Raw genomic sequence first — 23,364 nt, 5'->3', positions numbered from 1 at the left:
CAATGCTAATTCTACTCCCTGTGAAAAATTTCAACTAAATCGGAGTTAAAAATTGGCCTCTGTGGTCATATGAGTGTAAATCAGGCGAAAGCTATATATGGGAGCTTTACCTAAATCTGAACCGATTTCAACCACATTTGGCACGCATAACTACAATGCTAATTCTACTCCCTGTGCAAAATGTCAACTAAATCGGAGTTAAAAATTGGCCTCTGTGGTCATATGAGTGTAAATCGGACGAAAGCTATATATGGGAGATATATCTAAATCTGAACCGATTTCAACCAAATTTAGCACGCATAGCTACAACGCAAATTCTACTCCCTGTGCAAAATTTCAACTAAATCGGAGCAAAAAATTGGCCTCTGTGGTCATATGAGTGTAAATCGGGCGAAAGCTATATATGGGAGCTATATCTAAATCTGAACCGATTTCAACCAAATTTGGCACGCATAGCTACAATGATAATTCTACTCCCTGTGCTAAATTTCAACTAAATCGGAGTTAGAAATTGGCCTCTGTTGTCATATGAGTGTAAATCGGGCGAAAGCTATATATGGGAGCTATATCTAAATTTGAACCGATTTCAACCAAATTTGGCACGCATAGCAAGAATCCTAATTCTACTCCATGTGCAAAATTTCAACCAAATTGGGCCAAAACTCTGGCTATTAGAACCATATTAGACCATATCGGGCGAAAGATATATATGGGAGCTATATCTAAATCAAAACCGATTTTAATCAAACTTTGCCCTGTGCTAAATTTCAACTAAATCGGAGATAGAAATTGGCCTCTGTTGTCATATGAGTGTAAATCGGGCGAAAGCTATATATGGGAGCTATATCTAAATTTGAACCGATTTCAACCAAATTTGGCACGCATAGCAAGAATCCTAATTCTACTCCATGTGCAAAATTTCAACCAAATTGGGCCAAAACTCTGGCTATTAGAACCATATTAGACCATATCGGGCGAAAGATATATATGGGAGCTATATCTAAATCAAAACCGATTTTAATCAAACTTTGCACACTGAACTGCACTACTAATTGTACTCCTAGTGCAAAATTTCAAACAAATTGGGCCAAAACTCTGGCTTCTAGGACCATGTTAGTCCATATCGGGCGAAAGATATATATGGGAGCTATATCTAAATCTGAATCAATTTCAACCAAAATCAATAGAGTTCTATTCTGACCCAAATTAGGAACATGTGCCAAATTTGAAGGCGATTGAACTTAAATTGCGACCTAGACTTTGATCACAAAAATGTGTTCACAGACAGACGAACGGACGGACATGGTTATATCGACTCAGGGACCCACCCTGAGCTTTATGCCAAAGACACCATGTGTCTATCTCGTCTTCTTCTGGGTGTTACAAACATATGCACTAACTTATAATACCCTCTTCCACACTGTGGCGCAGGGTATAAAAATGTGATCTTCACTTGAAATGATCTCAATGATCTGGTTGAGTTTTTTCATAATATTTGCAATAAATTTCGTAATTGCTATCGGTCCATGTTAGGGCATAGTCCCATTTAGACTGATTTCCCGATATTCATCTTCAGCGTCAGGATGAGGCTTCTTCGTCTCATGGACCAAATATAAGTTTATAATCAAATAGACGATTTTTTATAGGTGCGATGCATTCCGTCTTTCTCCTTCAGATGCACGTCGATAAGATTGCAAACAATTCGAGATCTAAAGTAATTCGTCATATTGATGACACAGAACTTTAATTATGTCTCAGCTTCATCGCATGTTTTATTAAAAAATGTGCCATTAAAATTCGAAAAACTTTAGTATGGAGCCATTTGTTTCTTTCGCATGGATGAGCTTAGAATCTATTGACCAGTATCATTCCCCTCGTCCGTTTTATTCGATATATAGACAAAATTCGAAATAGACAAAATATTTCGCAACTTTTACAGTCTGTTCGAGCCTACTCGTCTGTTGAACCACCAGCTTCAAATGATTTCTATGTATTCTAGGTTAGACTTAAGGGCGTTTAAGTTAGAAAGGGGTGAATCATTTACACTCGATGTCATCGACAACACATACACCTCCCAAGTAAAAATCCTCTGTTCAACAACTTTTTGTTGTTTGCTATGAAACGGCTATGACTTCAAACGCTGACTTGCTTGGCTGAAAACATGCTGATGATGGCAGTGGACAAATATTGATCATGTCGAGAGTTAAAAATCTGGGTAAATAAAAAAAAAAAACAAAATATCAGCATCACAATGGCAAATAAATGACAAAATAAACAGACACCTTTTTTTTAGTTCTTTTCACTCATATCCAAATTTGAAACGAAAAAAAAAACAAAAATAAAAGCGAAGTAAAATAAAAAATAACAACCATCGATAAACGTTGACAAAAGTAGAAGCAACAAATAATGATTATGGATGTCTGGTGGTGTTGCATACCACCTATGTTAGGGCTAAAGCTCCAGCATTGTCATCGCCATCTCGGCTCATGCCAAAAGTTAATAATAGATCATGATACAATCGACCAAGACCAAAAAGACAATTACCCGGGCTGTTACACCCTGAGTTTCATGACCAACACCTCTATCTTTTGGTGGCGACGATGATTCTGGCTGGTAATGATGAGTTTGTCGATATGCTCAATATGGAGTTGGAAGAGAATAAAAAAAGGTCAACTAAGAATTGGTGAAACGACTCACTGACTGACTGAAGCGGACGAATGGATGGATAGGAATTGGAAATGTGCGTAAAACGAGTACCCAAACTGTCTGCACTGATCGGTGTAAATAAACAAATCTTCGTTAACAAGTGCGATTTAATGGGAATTTTTATGGTGTGGATGCTTAGTTTTGGTAATGCTAATGAAGGGTGTTATCCAGTGGCGTGATTGAAGATGCTTCGTATGTATTGGAGAGGTGCCAGAGAGCACATTAAAGCCTTCATCACTCTATCACAAATTGGTTTCGATTTTATGTTTTAAGCTTATCTGAATCAAATTGCCGTTTCTTATATATGATATCCTTATAGGGATATCAAAAGATGAGAAGCTGAAGCAAGTGAAACAAAATCTAAACTAGAGACTAACGAATTTCCCAATTGTCGTTATCGTTCCTCCATTACTAACAAATAAAACTCGAGTCTAGTTTTATAAAAATAAGATTTTATTTGTCTCTAAAGATAATTAACAAGAGCAGGTGCGAAAACGTATAACACCAAAATGTCCCACCTTTGTTTTAAGAATTCCTTAGCCAACAAACAAAAGAACATTCAACACAACAATGCCAGTTAACACCACAAATCCATGAATGGAGTGTGCCAATGATTCTCTGGTAGACCATTGAGTGATCTCTAAAGCCACTAAATCATTTCGTCATTATTGCCAACGAATTTTGAAGAATCAATGGCACACTAGTGAGAACAGAAATTCAATTGAAAAACTAGGGCGTCTCCCTGTAAATGGACGATGCAAACACCTCTTGCTTTGTGTTATTTACAAAAATCATAATGACTTTGGTTTCCTTTGCCATCATCAATCCCTGGAACAGGTGTTAATTTGTTGTGGATAAACACACACCCAGACCCCTATGGATCAATTTAAGTCCTCTTGGACTCTCTGACTATTCTGGCATTATTTGGTCTTTGTGTCTAATTGCATTTCTTCAGAAGCTTTGATTTTTATATTTATTTGTGAATTCATCGGAAGTTTATGGGAGAACTGTTACTTTTGGTACCTAGGAAAGTTGCAATGGAATTTAGTGGAATTTTTTGTAGATGGTGGCATTGTATTAACTAACTAAAAATGGATATTTGAAATGAGAGCGGCGGTAAAGTCAGTTCTAAGAATTTCCGTCGCAAACGAAGCTCTATTACACGCAGAGAAGGAATATGATCACCTCAACCATGTTTCAAGAGCAAAATGTTATTTTTGGATGGTGACCATGTAACATGTTTATGGCAAAAATGTTCTTTTCTCGCCAAAAAATAATATGCTTGTCGAAATCAGACACATAATCTCCGAGAAAAGAACATGGTTGCGACAAAAATGTTACGTGGTCACCATTCAAAAATAACATTTTGCTCTTGAAACATGGTTGAGGTGATCATATTCCTTCTCTGGGTGTAGTTATTGCTCATGGTATATGGAAGCTTTGTAGTGGATTTTACGTCATTTGCTCTATCTTACACCTCCCATCAGTCATGCACTTGATCGGCGATGAAGGAATAATTGCAATTATTCTCTTAAACAAGTAAAACGCATTTCATCGTTGTCAAATACGCCGTTTTTTGATTACCCACACCAGGTTTTTCGAAAACAATTGCCAGAAACGATCTCACACAAATTCACGATCATGCATTGACAGACTCATGATTCAAGTACTTCGCAATAGCGGACCCAACAGTCATTTCAAAAACATCGACTTCGTACAACAGGAACAGCCATGAAACCATTTCAGACACGTATCTGGACTACACCCAACGATAGTGCTCCGAAGAATGTGGGAACTGTTCCGAAGACCTGAAATGTGATGGCAACCATTTTCTGGTATTCATATGGTGGAAGTCCATCGAACTCCCAGAAATGGGTAAAAGGATTGCAAGCGACGGTTCGCACCTATTCGATACTGAAAATGTACCAAAGAATCATCTCACTCCGCCAGATCTACACTAAGGACTATGGAAATTTGCTTTAGCCTGCAATGAAACATATGTTTAGTTAGGCTTGTGGAGATTGATACCTCGAATTTTCTTTTCAATAACTTAATAATACAAATACCTTAATCTTCATGTCCAATAAGCACGTCTTAGGTTAGGTTAGGTTAGGTGGCAGCCCGATGTATCAGGCACACTTAGACTATTCAGTCCATTGTGATATCACATTGGTGAACTTCTCTCTTATCACTGAGTGCTGCCCGATTCTATGTTAAGCTCAATGACAAGGGACCTCCTTTTTATAGCCGAGTTCGAACGGCGTTCCACATTGCTGTGAAACCACTTAGAGAAGCTTTGAAACCCTCAGAAATGTCACCAGCATTACTGATGTGGGATAATCCACCGTTGTTCGGAACCATTGCACCACGCTGGCTCCCTAATAAGCACGTCTTACAATGGTAATTAAATGTAAAATAACTAATTGAAGCAGGCTGGTGATATCAGACACACATAAAAATAGTTCTCTTTAAAAAAATTTAGTATCACAACGTAAAAACGTCACTGGCCTGGCACAAAAAGGATTGGAATAAGGACGGGTTAAAAAAACAAATTGTAGAAACGCGGGACAAAGTATATTGAGCTTAAAGGAGATTTGAAGCAAAAGTAAAACTCTATAATTTTTTTTTTGTTTTTCCCTGTCAGCATTTTGCTGGATTACTAAGTTCGTAACCACGAACCCAATTTTCATTGCCAAACCAAAACGTTATTTATTTTGGATGCATGTAGATATGCCTTAAAACTAACAGAAAAATGTTTCAGTAATTAAGTGACAGATTTCCCTAGACAATTACCGAAATCGTCCACATTATTGCTTTAAAGCGTTCATTCATTCAGGCCGTTCACATACCCTTCTCATGGTATTGTAGCTGGGACTAATATGACCGCAAAATAAGGTGCCAAATGTCCTCGGTTAGTTTAAAAGCCGACACAAATGAACTTTTATTACAGGACACCTCGTAAAATGGCAATAACATACGACTGAGGGAGGAGGCTGAGGAAAAACCTCTCATACGCAACCACTCTCGATACACACACACACACACGAAGACCCACTCATATGTATATCCTGTAGCAGTTGTTCACATGCAAAAATCATTATTTTGAGGATAACACAACCACAAAACATGGTCCTGGGGAATTCAGTGTGGCCTTCCTCTACACCATGCGAGAGGGAGATTGTTGGTTAATGGATGGTGTATGGAGACACAGGATGATTATAGTCCATTGTCTGTGTATTTGATATGTGTGTGGCGGCAACAAAAGGGTTAACTATGTTACGCATCTGCCTTTTGCATCGATATTTAGATCCCCAAAGGGCTGTTCAGAGAGTCTCGTGTACAACACTTTTAGTCGCTTCCCCCGTTTCACTTCGAATTGGGAAAAAGGTTAAAATAACAATTGCAATTTTTATGGCAAAAAGTATGTGTAAAATTGTAATGTCGCAAGCAAATCATTGCCGAACAACCTCAGAATAACCACTAACCTGTCAATGGAGTGGCACAGTCAGCGAATTTTGCCATTTTGGATATTCAGTTTGGGTAACGATGCCTCCAAAATGTGCTCTATTGACTATCTCGAAGCGAATTGGTGTACCGGAGACAATTTATTTTTGATTACATTCTGTTGGAGTTGGAGTGGATGAATGCCACGTAGGTGGAGGAGCTTCATTTTCTTGTATGCAGATAAGAGGTGTTTCCTGACGATTGAAGTTCAAAAAGTTTTTTTTTTTTTTTTGGCTTTTTTTGAGGTTTACGATTGAAGCAGCAATGTTTATCAAGTTTTCGGAACACAACATCAACTTTGTATGATGGATGTTGTTGCCAATGAGAAAATGATTTAGTGCGTGGAAGACGAATATGGAGGATACTACACTTTATTAGGTTAGGTTAGGTGGCAGCCCGATGTATCAGGCTCACTTAGACTATTCAGTCCATTGTGATACCACATTGGTGAACTTCTCTCTTATCACTGAGCGCTGCCCGATTCCATGTTAAGCTCAATGATAAGGGACCTCCTTTTTATAGCCGAGTCCGAACGGCGTCCCACATAGCAGTGAAACCACTTAGAGAAGCTTTGAAATCCTCAGAAATGTCACCAGCATTACTAAGGTGGGATAATCCACCGCTGGAAAACTTTTTGGTGTCCGGTCGAAGCAGGAATCGAATCCACGACCTTGTGTATGCAAGGCGGGCATGCTACCCATTGCACCACGGTGGCTTCCTACACTTTATTAAAAAACAATTGGAAGGTGTTCCACAAACATTTATGTACAAATCCTAGAAACCAGGGCTGTGGAGCCGGAGTCGGTGTCGGAGTCTGAAGATTTTGCTGGAGTCGGAGTCGTAAAAATTTTGCTCGAATCCGACTCCGGCTAAACCAAATTTTTTAAAACACTTCACACTAAGCAAGTTTTTACGCAAATTAGTTTCCATTGCGTTATTCATTTGATCAATGTACAGCATGATTGTAAATGAAAATCAACTTCCAATTACGGCTATCTTTTGATGTTTCCTTGAATGTTAGACTAGCAGATCGATCCATTTTAATACCCGAAATTATTATTTTTTTTTTAATTTTATTTTAAGGACATATACATATGTGGAATATTGACAGAATATTTTTTCAAAGTTGCTTTTTATAGAAAATTTTGTCAAAATGTTATTTCTATAAAAAGTTTTGTCAAAATTTTATTTCAATAAAAAATTTATTCAAAATTTTTTTACTATAGAAATATTTTTTTCTATAGAAAATTTAGTCAAAATTTTATTTCTATAGAAAATTGAGTCAAAATTTTGTTTCTATAGAATATTTTGCAAAATTTTATTTCTATAGAAAACTTTGCAAAAGTTTGTTTGTTACACATTTTTTTTTAAATTTTATTTCTATTGCTATTTTATTTCTATGAAAATTTAAGTCAAAATTTTATTTCTATAGAAAATTTTGCCAAAATTTTATAGCAATAGATTGTTTATTAGAAAATTTGGTCAAAATTTTATTTCTATAGAAAATGTTGCCAAAATTTTATAGTAATAAATTTTTTTATTAGAAAATTTTGTCAAAATTTAATTTCTATAGAAAATTTAGTCAATATTTTGTTTCTGTAGAATATTTTGCAGAATTTTATTTACTACACAAAAATTTTTCTAAAATTTTATTTTTATTGATAATTTTTTCAAAATTTTATTTCTATAAGAAAAAATTGTCAAATTTTATTTCTATAGCAAATTTTCTCAAAATTTTTTTTCTTACTGATGCTCACTGCTATAATAAAATTTAGTCAAAATTTTATTTCTATATAACATTTAGTCAAAATTTTATTTCTCATTCATTTTTTTTTAATTGTATTTCTATTGGTAACTTTTTCAAACTTATATTTCTATAAAAATTTTTGCCAAATTTTATTGCTATAAAAATTTTATTCAAAATTATATTTCTATATATTTGGTCAAAATTTGATTTCTATAAAAAATTTTGCCAAAATTTTATTTCTATAGAAAATTTAGTCAAAATTTTATTTCTATAGAAAATTGAGTCAAAATTTTGTTTCTATAGAATATTTTGCAAAATTTTATTTCTATAGAAAATTTTGCAAAAGTTTGTTTGTTACACATTTTTTTTTAATTTTATTTCTATTGATATTTTATTTCTATAAAACATTAAGTCAAAATTTTATTTCTATAGAAAATTTTGTCAAAATTTTAGCAATAGATTGTTTATTAGAAAATTTGGTCAAAATTTTATTTCTATAGAAAATGTTGCCAAAATTTTATAGTAATAAATTTTTTTATTAGAAAATTTTGTCAAAATTTAATTTCTATAGAAAATGTAGTCAATATTTTGTTTCTGTAGAAAATTTTGCAGAATTTTATTTACTACACAAAAATTTTTCTAAAATTTTATTTTTATTGATAATTTTTTCAAAATTTTATTTCTATAAGAAAAAAATTTCAAATTTTATTTCTATAGCTAATTTTCTCAAATTTTTTTTCTTACTGATGCTCACTGCTATAAAAAATTTATTCGAAATTTTATTACTATTGAAATATATTTTTCTATATAAAATTTAGTCAAAATTTTGTTTCTATAGAATATGTTATTTTGCAAAATTTTATATCTATAGAAAATTTTGCAAAATTTTATTTGCTATATATTTTTATACCCACCACCATAGAATGGTGACGGGGGTATAATAAGTTTGTCATTCCGTTTGTAACGCATCGAAATATCGATTTCCGACTATATAAAGTATATATATTCTTGATCAGGGAGAAATTCTAAGACGATATAAGCATGTCCGTCTGTCCGTCTGTCTGTCTGTCTGTCTGTCTGTCTGTCTGTTGTAATCACGCTACAGACTTCAATAATGAAGCAATCGTGCTGAAATTTTGCACAAGCTCGTCTTTTGTCTGCAGGCAGGTCAAGTTCGAAGATGGGCTATATCGGTCCAGGTTTTGATATAGTCCCCATATAAACCGACCTCCCGATTTGGGGTCTTGGGCTTATAGAAATCGTAGTTTTTATCCAATTTGCCTGAAATTTGAAATCTGGAGGTATTTTACGACCATAAAGAGATGTGCCAAAAATGGTGAGTATCGGTCCACGTTTTAGTATAGCCCCCATATAGACCGATCTCCCGATTTTACTTCTTGGGCTTATAGAAACCGCAGTTTTTATTCAATTTGCCTGAAATTTGAAATCTAGAGGTATTGTAGGACCACAAATACGTGTGCCAAAAATTGTGAGTATCGGTCCATATTTTGGTATAGCCCCCATATAGACCGATCTCCCGATTTTACTTCTTGGGCTTATAGAAACCGCAGTTTTTATTCAATTTATCCGAAATTGGAAATCTAGAGGTATTGTAGGACCACAAATATGTGTGCCAAAAATTGTGAGTATCGGTCCATATTATGGTATAGCCCCCATATAGACCGATCTCCCGATTTTACTTCTTGGGCTTATAGAAACCGCAGTTTTTATTCAATTTACCTGAAATTGGAAATCTAGAGGTATTGTAGGACCACAAATACGTGTGCCAAAAATTGTGAGTATCGGTCCATATTATGGTATAGCCCCCATATAGACCGATCTCCCGATTTGGGGTCTTGGGCTTATAGAAACCGTAGTTTTTATCCAATTTGACTGAAATTGGAAATCTAGAGGTATTTTGGAACCATAAAGGGGTGTGCCGAAAATGGTGAGTATCGATCCATATTTTGGTATAGCCCCCATATAGACCGATTCCCCAATTTTACTTCTTGGGCTTCTAGAATCCGAAGTTTTTATCCTATTTGGTGAAATTGGAAATCTAGAGGTATTTTCGGGTCACAAAGAGGTGTGCCGAAAATGGTGAGTATCGGTCCATATTTTTGTATAGCCCCCATAAGAACGATCTCCCGATTTAACTCCTTGGGTTTCTAGAAACCGTAGGTTTTATCTGATATGCCTGAAATTGTAAATATTCTGGTATTTTAGGCTCACAAAAACGTGTATCGGATTAAGTTTTTATCGGTCCACTTGGTAATGCCTCCATATAGACCGACTTCACTTCTTGAGGGTGTAGAAGGCGCACTGATCATGAAAATTGCTTGAAACTCAATGTAAAATTTCCAGATTTTACTTCTACAGATTTAAGATTTCAAATGAAGACGTTATTTTATAATTTTCTTGCACACTTACAAGAGATGTTAATGATTCCTCTAAACCTCAAACAAAAATGGTTCTTATAAATCCAGAATCTGATATAGTCCTCATAGGTGAAATCTTTAAATTTATCTTGGTGTTGTGTCCTCAAGTCCTCAAGCCCTCCTGAAATTTCAAAGGAAACCCTAATATTTGGTTCATGGTGGTGGGTATTTAAGATTCGGCCCGGCCGAACTTACTGCTGTATATACTTGTTTTTAATTGTATTTCTATTGGTAACTTTTTCAAACTTATATTTCTATAAAAATTTTTGCCAAATTTTATTTCTATAAAAATTTTATTCAACATTTTATTTCTATATATTTGGTCAAAATTTGATTTCTATAAAAAATTTTGCCAAAATTTTATTTCTATAGAAAATTTAGTCAAAATTTTGTTTCTGTAGAAAATTTTGCAAAATTTTATTTACTAGACAAACATTTTTCCAAAATTGTATGCTCACTGATGCTCACTGCTAAGTCGAAAACTTGTAGAAATTACTCAAATTTTCAAAATTTTCAATGAATGAATCATAAATGCATTTTTGCGAAATTGTCTAAAAAATTATAAATATTTCCCAAATATTGCCCGAGATTTTGTAGAAGTCTGATTTGAGATTTTATCAAAATGTAGATCTAAATACAAAGTTGTGCAGAGTATATTATAATCGGCCCGCCCGACTTTAGACTTTCCTTGCATTTTTAGTTTTTGTTAAAATTGTTTTACGTCCCATAACGTTAGATTTAAATTTAAAGTACCTAGATTTTGTAGAAGTATATACAATTTTGTCTAAATCGATTCAGATTCAAATTCATGCATATGGGAATATAAACCTTTATATAGCTCGCAACAAATTTAAAGAATTTGAGATAGTATCAATAATTTTGGTCCACAAATACATATACTGTTGGTATCTTCTCATATTATGATGGGTATTTATTAGAGCATTGCATGAGAACATTCATTCATAGCACACACAACTGCACTCATGAAACGGTTCGAGAAGACTGAATAATTTTCGTTGATCGAATGAATAGAATGAGAACACTGGCTTGATCGAATCGGTTCGAATGAAAGTAAATGTATGAATGAGACATGGTTTGAATCACACCCAATAATTCAGTATCGAGTGAATGTTGTTGTGACGTCACATGATTGAAGTTGTGCATTAGTTTCCATTCTCGGTCGCAAGCAAACATTCGATTGCATTTGGTAAAACGGGATAATCGAGAATACTCGAACATTTAGCGGGAGTTTCGGGAATTTGCAAAGTTCTCGAGTATGTTATGACAAAAAATGGATTCATGCTTAATGAGAAAAGAAGTCATACAGTTTGTGTTTCTTTAGATATAAGTGTGTAAATAATAGTTAAGCTTATTGACGATAAAATGAGTAATTCTAACAAGGTAAATGTTTAAATTTGTTATGTTTTTATATGTAAATAGCAAAAGTAAATTTATTTTTGTATTTTTTGTCTGTTTTTTATACCATCCACCATAGGAAGGGGGTATATTAAGTTTGTCATTCCGTTTGTAATACATCGAAATATTGCTCTAAGACCCCCATAAAGTATGTATATTCTGGGCCGCGGTGAAATTCTGAGTCGATCTACGCATGTCCGTCCGACCGTCTGTTGAAATCACGTTAACTTCCGAACGAAACAAGCTATCGACTTGAAACTTGGCATAAGTAGTTGTCATTGATGTAGGTCGGATGGTATTGCAAGCGGGCCATATTTTATCAAAATTTTATTTGTATAGAAAATTTTATCAACATTGTATTTGTATAGAAAATTTTATCAAATTTTTATTTCTATAGAAAATTTTATCAAAATGTTATTTCTATAAAAAATGTTGTCATAATTTTATTTCTATAGAAAATTTTGTCAAAATTTTATTTCTATAGAAAATGTTGTTAACATCTATAAAAAAATTTATCAAAATTCTATTTCTATAGAAAATTCTATCCAAATTGTATTTCTATAGAAAATTTTGACAAAATTTAATTTCTATAGAAAATTTTGTCAAAATTTTATTTTTATAGAAAATTTTATCAACATTATATTTGTATAGTTCGGATTGAGGTCATATGAATAAAAACAGATGTTGTTTTTTTTTGAGTTGTAATTTTATTTAATATTATCCAATATTTCGAAACATCTCCGATGTTCGTCTTCAGGGAAATTTTTTTAGAAGTAAAGAACAATGAACTTATTCGCAAACGAGTAAATCTATAAAAAAAAATTTATTTCTTTAGAAAATTATTAACATTTTATTTCTATAGAAAATTTTCTCAAAATTTTATTTCTATAGAAAATTTTGTCCACATCGTATTTCTATAAAAAATTTAATCAAAATTTTATTTCTATAGAAAATTTTATCAAAAATTTTATTTCTATAGAAAATTTGGTCAAAATTTTATTTCTCTAGAAAATTTTATCAACATTTTATTTCTATAAAAAATTTTGTGAAAATTTTATTTCAATAGAAAATTTTGTCGACATTTTATTTCTATGGAAAATTTTGTCAAAATTTTATTTCTATAGAAAAAGGAAAAATGTTTTATTTCCTTTAAATACGAATGCCCCTTATTTTTTATACGAAAAAGTGAATTGCATTTTTAACGATTACTTACTATAATGCCCAAAAAGATCATCCCAAATGTTTCTCCTAAAAACTAGAGCAATATTTTGTTTTGCTGTTACTACCTTTTTACATAGAAATGCAGAAGGTTTTGTCCACTTTATGTTATTTTTTTTACTTCATACACAAGCGCCTTTCCATCAACTTACAACTAAACAAACGTACAATACATATAAAAGTTGTTGTTATTGTTACTACGTGGGGGCAAAAAAAGATTCGAAATCCTCGATTCCTTCACTTTGTTTTCGAAAACAATTTGACTCGTTGTGTTTGATCCCGAAGACTGAAGTTGTTTGATTGACCGTTTCATACAACACAAACGAGAACGAGTTATGGTTGTATTCGAACTTACAAACATCGGTCCAAACGGGAACGACTACAAATCTCTACCTTACTTGTTGGACTTCGAGATGTTCTCGAACACAAAAATATATGACCGATGCAATGCTCTAGTATTTATAGTATTATTTTATTTATTAAACATTGCCCTAAATTTGAAATATAGAGTTTAATTGGCATCTAATGTGAAATTAGGACCTTTTTTTTGCACACATAAATAAATACGATACTTTATATCGATCCACTTACGGTACCCCACAATAGAACTACAAATTAGTGGTATTAAAATGAGATTTAGTTATATTAACCGGAGTCGGAGTCGAGCTGATGAAAAATGCTGGAGTCGGAGTCGAGCAAAATTGTCTCGACTCCACAGCCCTGCTAGAAACTATGTTATTTGGTCGTTTATTGTCTGACATTCAATTTTGGTTAAAAAAAAAAAAACGAAATTTGTTGAATTCCGTTTTTCGAGTAGAATTTACAATGGATTTGGTGCTGATGATTGATTGGTAGTCGCACTGCAAGTGGCTGATGCTGACGAGGATTGTGGATCTTCCGAAACGATCTAATCGCTTTACGATATAAACTGTCTTGAATTTAAAATGCTCAAGAAATCAAGCCGACCGTTCGCTTTATATTGGAAAAGGGTCCAATATAAATCATAATTAGCAAACCTGATAAAGACAAAACTCATAAAGATTTCGTACTGTCCTATATAGGGACTATATAAAGGCATGAACCGATATAGCCCATCGATGGCACATCATTTTGGTGACTAAACTGTTGTGTACCTAGAAATTTAATAATCCAAAAATGTCATACATTTTGAATCACCGAACATACCTAGACTGACCATATAGCAAAATTTTCCAAAAAATACCGAAAACCTCCATATCCACTGATGAACGAACTTTATCCCCAACAAAAATGATAAGAAAATAAAACAACGTCACTTTGGCTATTACGGGAATTGTTCCACATCATCCAGCTAGCAGGCAGTTTCCAGCTGAAAGCCTTAAAGAAACGCAAAGAAAACTGCCAACTCTAATGCCTCTACGACGAATTGATAAAGAATCACAAAAAGCTCTGCAAACAAATTAAACTCTCATTTATCATTTTGGCAAACCAAAAGAAGAAGAAAAAAACGTGGAAAAATATCACAACTTTTTTTTAAACTTCCCTCTCAACTCATATCAGTTGAGAGTGACTGAATGTTGGCTGGCAAACGAATGGGGTTGTGGTCTTTTTAGGGTAATTTGCCTCAACAAAAATACCCAAGTTGCACAAAAAAAAAATAAAATTTCCATATTTTACGAAAAGTTTATAACTTTAAAAACATAAACCTGACCTAGAACAATCTCTGCACTCAATGACTGAGTTGCTGCTGCTTCTGCTGCCACTGTCGTTACTTTTATTTCCTTCCTCATATATCCAAAAATGGCCAGTGAGCCAGCCAGCCCACCATTCAACCAACAAGTGTCTGTTGCTTCCTAAGACATCCAGACTGAGGATAGGAGGCGGAAAACGTGCATACATTCAGTCTCGTATTTTCATATATATTTTTGTTTTTGTATTCTTTTTTTCCATAAGTCAAATTCAAAAATTATGCTAAATTATTTAAATTTAATGATGGCGTTGTCGTCGTCATCATCATCTGTTTGACAGACAAAAACACGGTACCGAGCTCGACCCGCTTGGGATGGGATAGACAAGTGGATGGATATGTGGTTAGGCATAAAGACACATACGAGTATACGAATTACAAAATGAATTTAAGGCAAAAACGTTACCAGAATATGAGAATGAGTGGGACATTTGTTTGATTATGGGTTGGGGTGGTGGTAGGTGGCCAAGAGTTATACACGATTCTCTTACTACAGTCTATAACATAGGCATTAGCCCAGGTTAGTAAAATGATTCTTTTTCTCGGACCTATGTAATTTAACCACTATGTGTTAAATTGTTGGATAAAGTTTACACGTGTGGCATTTAATTACGATACTAATTAAAATGTTAAACTCAACTACACCCTCACAAAAAAAATCGCTTCTGTAACATATACTCCCAAACATATTTTGCTTCAAGCATATACATTTTTGGGTATTGCGCAAACATTTATATGTTTGATCTCTACCAATATATAATATGTTTGAAAGCATATTGGTCTAAACAATATATGTTTGGGTAGTCTAAGTTCCAAACATTTTGTATTTTTGCATCCAAATTCAATAATGTTGTCTTCCAAAAAACAATATGTTATTATGTGACAATATAATATGTTTGGAAGCATTTTGCACCCAAAAATATTATATGCTTAAAAAAATTCTCCCAAACAATATTGTGCTCAAAATTTTATTTATTTATTAATATATTTACAATCATAATGAATTATGAAAATAAACACGTAATATAGGTGCTAACAACATAGGTTTTCGACCTGAATGCTCAAAATTTTGTTTCTGCCCAATTGTATATTCCCCCACATCTTTCTCACTTCCACGAGATTTTTTAGTTCTTAGCACCTTTTTCTGTAATACAAACATTGTAGAAGAAATTATTCAATTTTATGATTTTTTTTATTTTAATTTTACCTTTTGCCGGACGGGATCAAAGAAGTAGCTGATCAATTGCCCAAGGAAAAATAAAATGTTAACTTTGTAATAACAAGCAACAACCACCAACTTAATTCAATATCGCTCCCTGTTAAATAGCGCTCCAAGCTACTAAACACATATATGTTTATAGGCTATTTCTAAATGAATATATGTTTGCATCCAAGCATATTATATTTACAAACATTTTATGTCCCAAACATAATATGTTCTAACATATTAACATATATGTCCCAAACATGTTATGCTAGTTTATGAACATTATATGCTTGCACTCAAAAATATTGTGTTTAAAAATTTGTGTTCCAAACATATAATGTTTATAGCCAAACATATGAAAAACAGTCTTTTTCATCCGTGTAGCTTGTGTGCTGAAGCTTTGGTTAATTTCCATTAAAAGATTTGATTGACAAAAACAGCCACATTTGTTCCTGGATCAAGCAGCAAACATCAGTGGTGTATCTGTTGTGAATCGGCAGTGACAAAGCTATACGGAGAAGGGTGCTTATTAACTTCGAACGAATCGTCCTCCTCCAACTTTATCTTCTGATTTACTAAACAATTTCAACTCAAAATCCGTGTTCAAGGGTTATCGTCAAAGATGTGTGAACCATGAGCTATATCGCCTCATACCCATTGAAAACTCTGATTACCAAACAGAAAAAAGGAAACTGTTTAATAGCAAGAATGAACTACGCGCGCGAAAATTGAACTAAATTATACTCCACATATTGAGATTTCCACAAAGCGTTGTTAAAACCAGGAATATAATGGCCTTACACCCTCTCTTAGAAGACAAAATGAACTAAGAATCTAGAAAATATCATTGCCGCCAAATCCATAACCATACTGTAGTTCAATCTTACTATTTTTGGGAATCGTATGAAAATTTTCTTTTGCTTTAGTTCGTATTGAAGTTATGTGTACGGTCAATGAACTTTATACCCACGTTTAGTTCACATAATGTTTGCGACATACTTAAGCCTAGAAAGCTTACCCTACTGAAAGTCACGGATAAGAGAAACATACATATGCGAGACAAAATATGTGGATTTTTGTCTTGAATTTTTGACCTACACCGATTCTTTATTCAAATCCTTTTCATTTAAACACGTTTTTCGATAAACTTTTATTTATTGTGTAACAAAAAATCACATTTCAGTACTCATTTTCATGAAAGAGAGCAAAAAACTAAAAACCACATTCGTGTCTCAGACGTAGATAAGCTGTCTATCTACGTCTGGAAAATTTCGAAAAAATTATAAAATATATAGTATGACCCAAAATTTTAAATTTATGGTATGACCACTTAACCAATTCAGTGGTACGAGTATATTGACTGTCTATCCTATGGTGGAAAATTGAATTCTTTGCTTGCCAATTGAAACGTTTCTTTATTTTTATTCCCGTGTTCTTTTGCTCACAACGACATTTGGGTATAACATTTCTAAAGTCTCCCCGGAAATGGCAGGCAACATCTCTAAAATAATACACCAATCCTTCTACATATTCGTACGCACAAATTCTCGCACACACACACACACACAATAACTACATGTAAATGAAGACTTCCGTTCTGAGGTTGGTAATTCTTTGTCATGCTGATTCTACACTACTGTAGCTTTGATTAATACAGTCGTCTTTTTCGCTCTTGTTTTATATGAAAATGTGATAAAATGTGACATTTTAATGTCAGTGAATATTTCAGAAGGCAAAAGAGCCATACACTGTTGTTTGTATGTGTACTTGTATCCATCATCTCTCCCCCCACTGAAAAGAGCAACAAGCCAGACAACCATAGCTACCATATTTATACATAACTCTCTTAGCTACATTTGGCTCTCTTTCTCACATTTTTATACTCACACAGTGAGATGGCATCGAGCCAGACATCAGCCAGTAATGTATGCAAATCTTGAATGAATGTGAAATATCCCCAACTACCAAGCCCAATAGGCAGTAACCAACCCCCCACAAGTGTAACCACAGTAATCATCAATCCATCTATCCGCTTTTTCCTCCTCATCCTGATATGTGGGTGTATGGGGCTTAGTGTCGTCGTTGTTGTTGCTGGGGGTGGTATGAATGTATTGCAAAGTTTTTGTGTTGTTCTCTCAGTAAAGGAAGCCATCATCGAAATCATTTGCACCAATTTTTTTTGTTCTCTCTCATTCTCCTCACGTTGTCGTCCCTGTGTCTTCATTGCTATGTTGTTCGAACAAATGTCTATGACACCTCTGCTCGTTTGCTTGCTGTTGACTGCCACATTTATTTAAATGAATTTGGATTTGTTGCCGGTTGTTGAGTGCATGAGTGTTTGTGTGTGTGTGAGAAGCAGTAAAAAAACCAGAGCAGAAACTTACATATTTTAGCATTTTTTTACATCGATTTTTGCATAATTTTTTCAAGGTCACAGTGTGTAATGCGATGCATACATTAGCATACGACACAGAGTAGTAACTACTCTACATAAACAATTCATACACACACACTCCCCACACTCCCTGTTGTAGATACTTGAGCTGGGACTCATTCACATTCGAGTTGAGACACAACCACATACATACACAGTAAAATGCCGGCTTTTATACTGAGCTCTCCAACTTGCATGAATATGTACTATACTCGTAAGTAACTGAACAAGTGAATAATACTTGGGCGCTTTATGCAAATTTCTCATACCAAAGACTTAGTTGCAGTTTTACTGAATCGTTAATAAGGGGGCCGGTCGCTTTTTTAGGAATCCAGCATAATTTTATTTATATGGGTTAAAGCAGTTTTGTTTTTAGTTTTATTTTAGTGTAAAAACAATTGGAATCTTTAGGTGCCAATTGTAGGCATTCCTAGTGAGATATTTATGTTCATTAATCGTTACCAACTTGACCGTGCCGAATTAAAAAATATTGTGATTTTAAATTTTACATTTCCCTACAGGAGATGGATCAAATCCCTGGTCGGAACTGTCATAGTTCTAATCAAAAGGCATACAAAAGATCCACTATAACATGGATTTGTAACTGACGAGGTAATTTTATACATTAGGCCATGACTTGCATGCATTCCAAAATACAAGTCCTGAAAGGATAGCCTTTAACCACTAGAAACCGGGTTTGGAATATCTTGAGGAATGTGTATATAGATAATACTTTAATAAATGTATAGTTCTAACAATCTTTTAATAGCCAGAGAGCAATTTAATAATAAATGTATATGGATATTTAATAATTGAGATAACGAGAGTCCAGTAATGAAGCTTCCCAATGTTAATTCCCAATCCGAAAATAAAAATTGCATTGACGGATAAAAATTTCCAACAAATCAGAGATTGGCTTGAATTTTCGAATACTACATTATCGTGGCCATTTTGATTGATTTTTGTTATCCAGATAAGGTCCAATCAACTAGGATTTTATCATATACAATTTCTTCAATTGGTTCTGACACTCATTTTGTTTATGGATAGACGATTTTTTTCTAATGAAAATCCCTTTTAATTGCTGATGTCGTGTTTTAGCCGTTAATATTTTAAAATGTAAATGAGTTCTTATCGAAATTACTGTTGATTCTATTTCGGTGTTGTTGTTATTGGCTGTTTTAAACTCGTTTTCAAATGTCATGCAAGCATGTAAGGTATTATGAAAATTGCATCAATTAAAAGTTTTACACAAGGACAATGCAAAGCCAAACCAAAGACGTTATTCTGCGAACCACTGTAAATGCAGCTGTGTAAAGTGCTTGTGAAGTTTTGTGAAGAATGTGGTTTTGACACCTTTACAAAAACGTTAAATTATGGATAATGAAAATTGTTTTTTTTTTTCTGTGCACTTTGTTGTTCTTCTGTAACCATCCTCTTTCCATAAGTTGGCTGACAGAGTTTTCCATTGATTGGCGATGGCAACAAACCGTCATAACAATTTGATGATTTTTTAGGTGTGAGTTTAGCCAAGAAGAAGTAGAGAGTATGGTAAATATTTAAATGATATAGCTTTTAAATATAGTTGCCTTTGATTACTGACTAACAATACTGAGGAGATGACTTGAGAACTCCAAGAGGTTACACAAATAGTATGACTTATCGTTCGCGTTTTAATATGCGAAATATAAGTGCTATCAAAAAATAAGGTACATGTCAGCGGCCATACAAATTAAGGCCTTTACTTTCTCTGTAAATTTTAATACAAATATCAGTGAATTTGTTGCGTTAATAATGTCTAATTTTCCTGAAAGTTAAGAAATCACCACACTGACAAGGGGTCCAACTTAAAATGCTCCCATTTCAGCTTAACGACTCTCACCACTTAGCAAAATATTAAAGGAATTTGTATATGTGGTTATGTTTTGGTTAAATGGGATAATTTATTTGAATCGTCATCTCTATTTTTCGAAGGTCTCAATAAATCGGATCGATTACGATGATTACACATCAACCAAGATTCAGGCCTCTCCCTTCATAAAAATATCACAATCTCGCTCTAAAATTAATTAAATGTATTTAGAATTTTTTTTATGTAGCTTCTCTAACAATTTCAAGTAAATCGGAGAATTTTAGTGAATTTTTTTTTTCATCATCAATCAGAGATGTTACGTATAGAAAAAGTCTGATAATGAGTAAGTCCTCTTCCAAATAAAAATGCAGATTTAAGAAATTAAAAAATTTCCCTTAAAACTTCAATTAAAACCAACAATTTGGGTCGATTTTTTGGACAATTGGACAAGGGGTAGCACTTATTCCCTGAAAAGTGCAACCAAAAAATGTTGTTCATTACAAAATTGTTATTTTTTGTGTAAATAGAAACATTTTTATTTTGAAACCACAGTCACACAGTTCTTGAATGGCTAAAATAGTTGAATGATTTATTTAAATGCGCCTGTATGTGTATTATGCGTACACTCAAAAAGAAAAGTGAACTCTCTATTTCACTAAAGCCAATTTAACTTTATTTTAGTTCATGGAATTATTATGTTTGGAGAAAGTTTCTATATATTCTTTTTGCGTACGTTAGTTAAATTAACTAAACCCGAGGAAAAAGTATACACAAATGAAGCATAAAGATTAACTAAATTCCACAAAATAGTTCAGTATTTCTTTAAATTTGCAAATTTTACTACAAATGCGTTCATCATGAACTTCGTATGTCACTAAAGACATTCTTGCAATTTTGAACTCCAAATTTTTCCTTGAAACTACAAATTTTTCTTTAACAAGTGAAAAAACTTAATTATGTTCAATAAATTTTCTTGAATTTGTCGAAAAATATTTAGTTATTTTAATGACATCGGCGTGATGCTAGCGCTTGTAATACTGTTTAGTTGAAATTTTCTAAAAATTTTCAAAATTATCAAAAACTAACCGAAATTTTTCTTCCTGGTGTGTTCACTATTTTTTCAGTGTATGTATGCGTTACTTATTCAGGCTCATGACTACAATGAAGTACACACAAAGAAAAAATAAGTAAAGATTTCTTAATTCAAGCCGTAGCGGTGTCAGAAGTATAGCTAGTACGGTTTTTCTAACACCAAGCTAAGATTTCTCAATTCAAGTATAGAATTTTTGAGTACGGATGGCTTGTTTTTAGTATTTTTTAAGAAACAGAATACTGATTTCAAGCTACGTACTGCACTTAATTCAATGTTTGAGCTATATTGAATTAAGAAATATAATACTCGTATTAATATCGATATTTGCTTAATTCAATCATTTATCGTACTTCATTTAGTAATACTCAGCACTTGATTCAAGCTTGAAGAAATTATATTTTAAGTTTTATAACCTTAATTCAATCATAAAAATGACTTATATTAAGAGTGTCTATGTCTGATATAAGCCCAAAATCGTCATACTTTAAGTCTGATTTACGCTTGTATTTTATCCCTACCCAAACCCCATAAATAAAACGCATTCGAAGAGTGTTTAATTTGTATCATATTTTTATTTATAACAAAACTTTTAAATTATATACATAGTTAATTTTAGTTATTATTTATAGTTATTAAATAAAAATATAAAAAATGTATGTTAAATAAAAACTAAGTTTACCAAAAAACTATTTTATTTTAATATGTAACATATATACCTTTACGGATTCCTCAAAGTCCACACAATTTAATTGAAAAGCAAATGGGAACTCATTAATTGTAATTTTTTATCATTCGAAACATTGCGTTAGTTCGTCGTCGGGCATTGATATTTCCGTTTATATTGAACAATTACCTTTCCAAAAGCATTTTGACCCAATATGTCCTCCAAGCTCTGAAATATTAAACTATGTTAATATTAAAAATAAGATATTTTTTATTTTAACCTTATTTCAAAATTTCTTGCTTCTTCAGGACATCATTCGTATTGTCCGGGACTGCCATTTCGAATCTCATCATTGTGTACCTAATAATTACAGCTACAAAAATATTAAAAAAAAACTCTATTTACGCTTTTTTTATTCTTATTAAGTTATAAAACAAATAGGAGTGATAAGTGCACCTAACAGGAAAGAAAATAATATTTTTTTTTGTTCGATCAAGCCGAAATTACTATATATAAATATAGCTATACTTCTGACACCGCTACGTCTTGAATTAAGAAATTTTACTTATTTTTTCTTTGTGTGTAATATTTCTTAGTATACCTGCACACAAAGAAAAAATAAGTAAAATTTCTTAATTCAAGCCGTAGCGGTGTCAGAAGTACAGTAAGCATACACAACTTAAAATATGCATATGCACATACATACATCCAAACTTAACACAAAAAGAAGCTTGCGTGTGAGAAATTGTGTATACACAATTTTTATGTATAAACATTTAAGTTGGTATGCATTTATGTAAAATATGTGTTGGTAAGAATGTCTTTAGAAACAAAAATAAGTGACATTTACTAATATGTAGACTAGTGATAGGAAGCTTACACAAATAAGAAAACACATCTCCTTCACACAAACTTTTACCGTTACTAAAACCATTTGTACGAAAACATATTTCACGTAAATACATACTAAACCTTTATCATAACTAATATATATGTATATTTACACATATATTTCACTTAATATCACTTGCACTTAAATTCACATTTCACTTTATACTTACCTTTTAATTTAAAACAAAAATGGAATTCCTTGCTGTACTTTATTTGAAATAATACCGATCGCACTCACCTTCGCGCTGCCACTACCAAATTAAAACAAAAAGCAAAGCAAACTTCTAAATGGCTGAGCAAAACAAACCAGAACATATACGTGTTAGGGGATGAAAACAGTGTTGCCGTTTGACAATTTTCTCATTGAATGATGGGTATAGATTAAATTATGAGATTGTGTATATTAGTTGATTTTGCACTTTCACGTCTAAAACACGTAGGGAATTTTGTAAAGTAACAGGCGTTTTA

At 33.0% G+C, this 23,364-nt stretch overlaps 1 protein-coding gene across 1 annotated transcript; it reads right to left on the bottom strand.

The window, feature by feature from the left end:
* Positions 1 to 1,803: 1,803 nt before the first annotated feature.
* Positions 1,804 to 18,228, bottom strand: LOC142236451 (uncharacterized). Its single transcript, XM_075307674.1, has 2 exons — positions 17,850 to 18,228; positions 1,804 to 2,211 (listed from the first exon to the last, which is right to left on the bottom strand). The coding sequence occupies exons 1-2, from the start codon at positions 18,184 to 18,186 to the stop codon at positions 2,204 to 2,206; spliced, it is 345 nt and encodes a 114-aa protein (XP_075163789.1). The 5' UTR covers positions 18,187 to 18,228; the 3' UTR covers positions 1,804 to 2,203.
* Positions 18,229 to 23,364: the final 5,136 nt, after the last annotated feature.

Source organism: Haematobia irritans, chromosome 4 (genome assembly GCF_050003625.1).
Source record: "Haematobia irritans isolate KBUSLIRL chromosome 4, ASM5000362v1, whole genome shotgun sequence".
NCBI classification, from domain to species: Eukaryota; Metazoa; Arthropoda; class Insecta; order Diptera; family Muscidae; genus Haematobia; species Haematobia irritans.
Note: the sequence above shows the minus strand (reverse complement) of the source record. Positions and strands in the feature narration are given on the sequence as shown.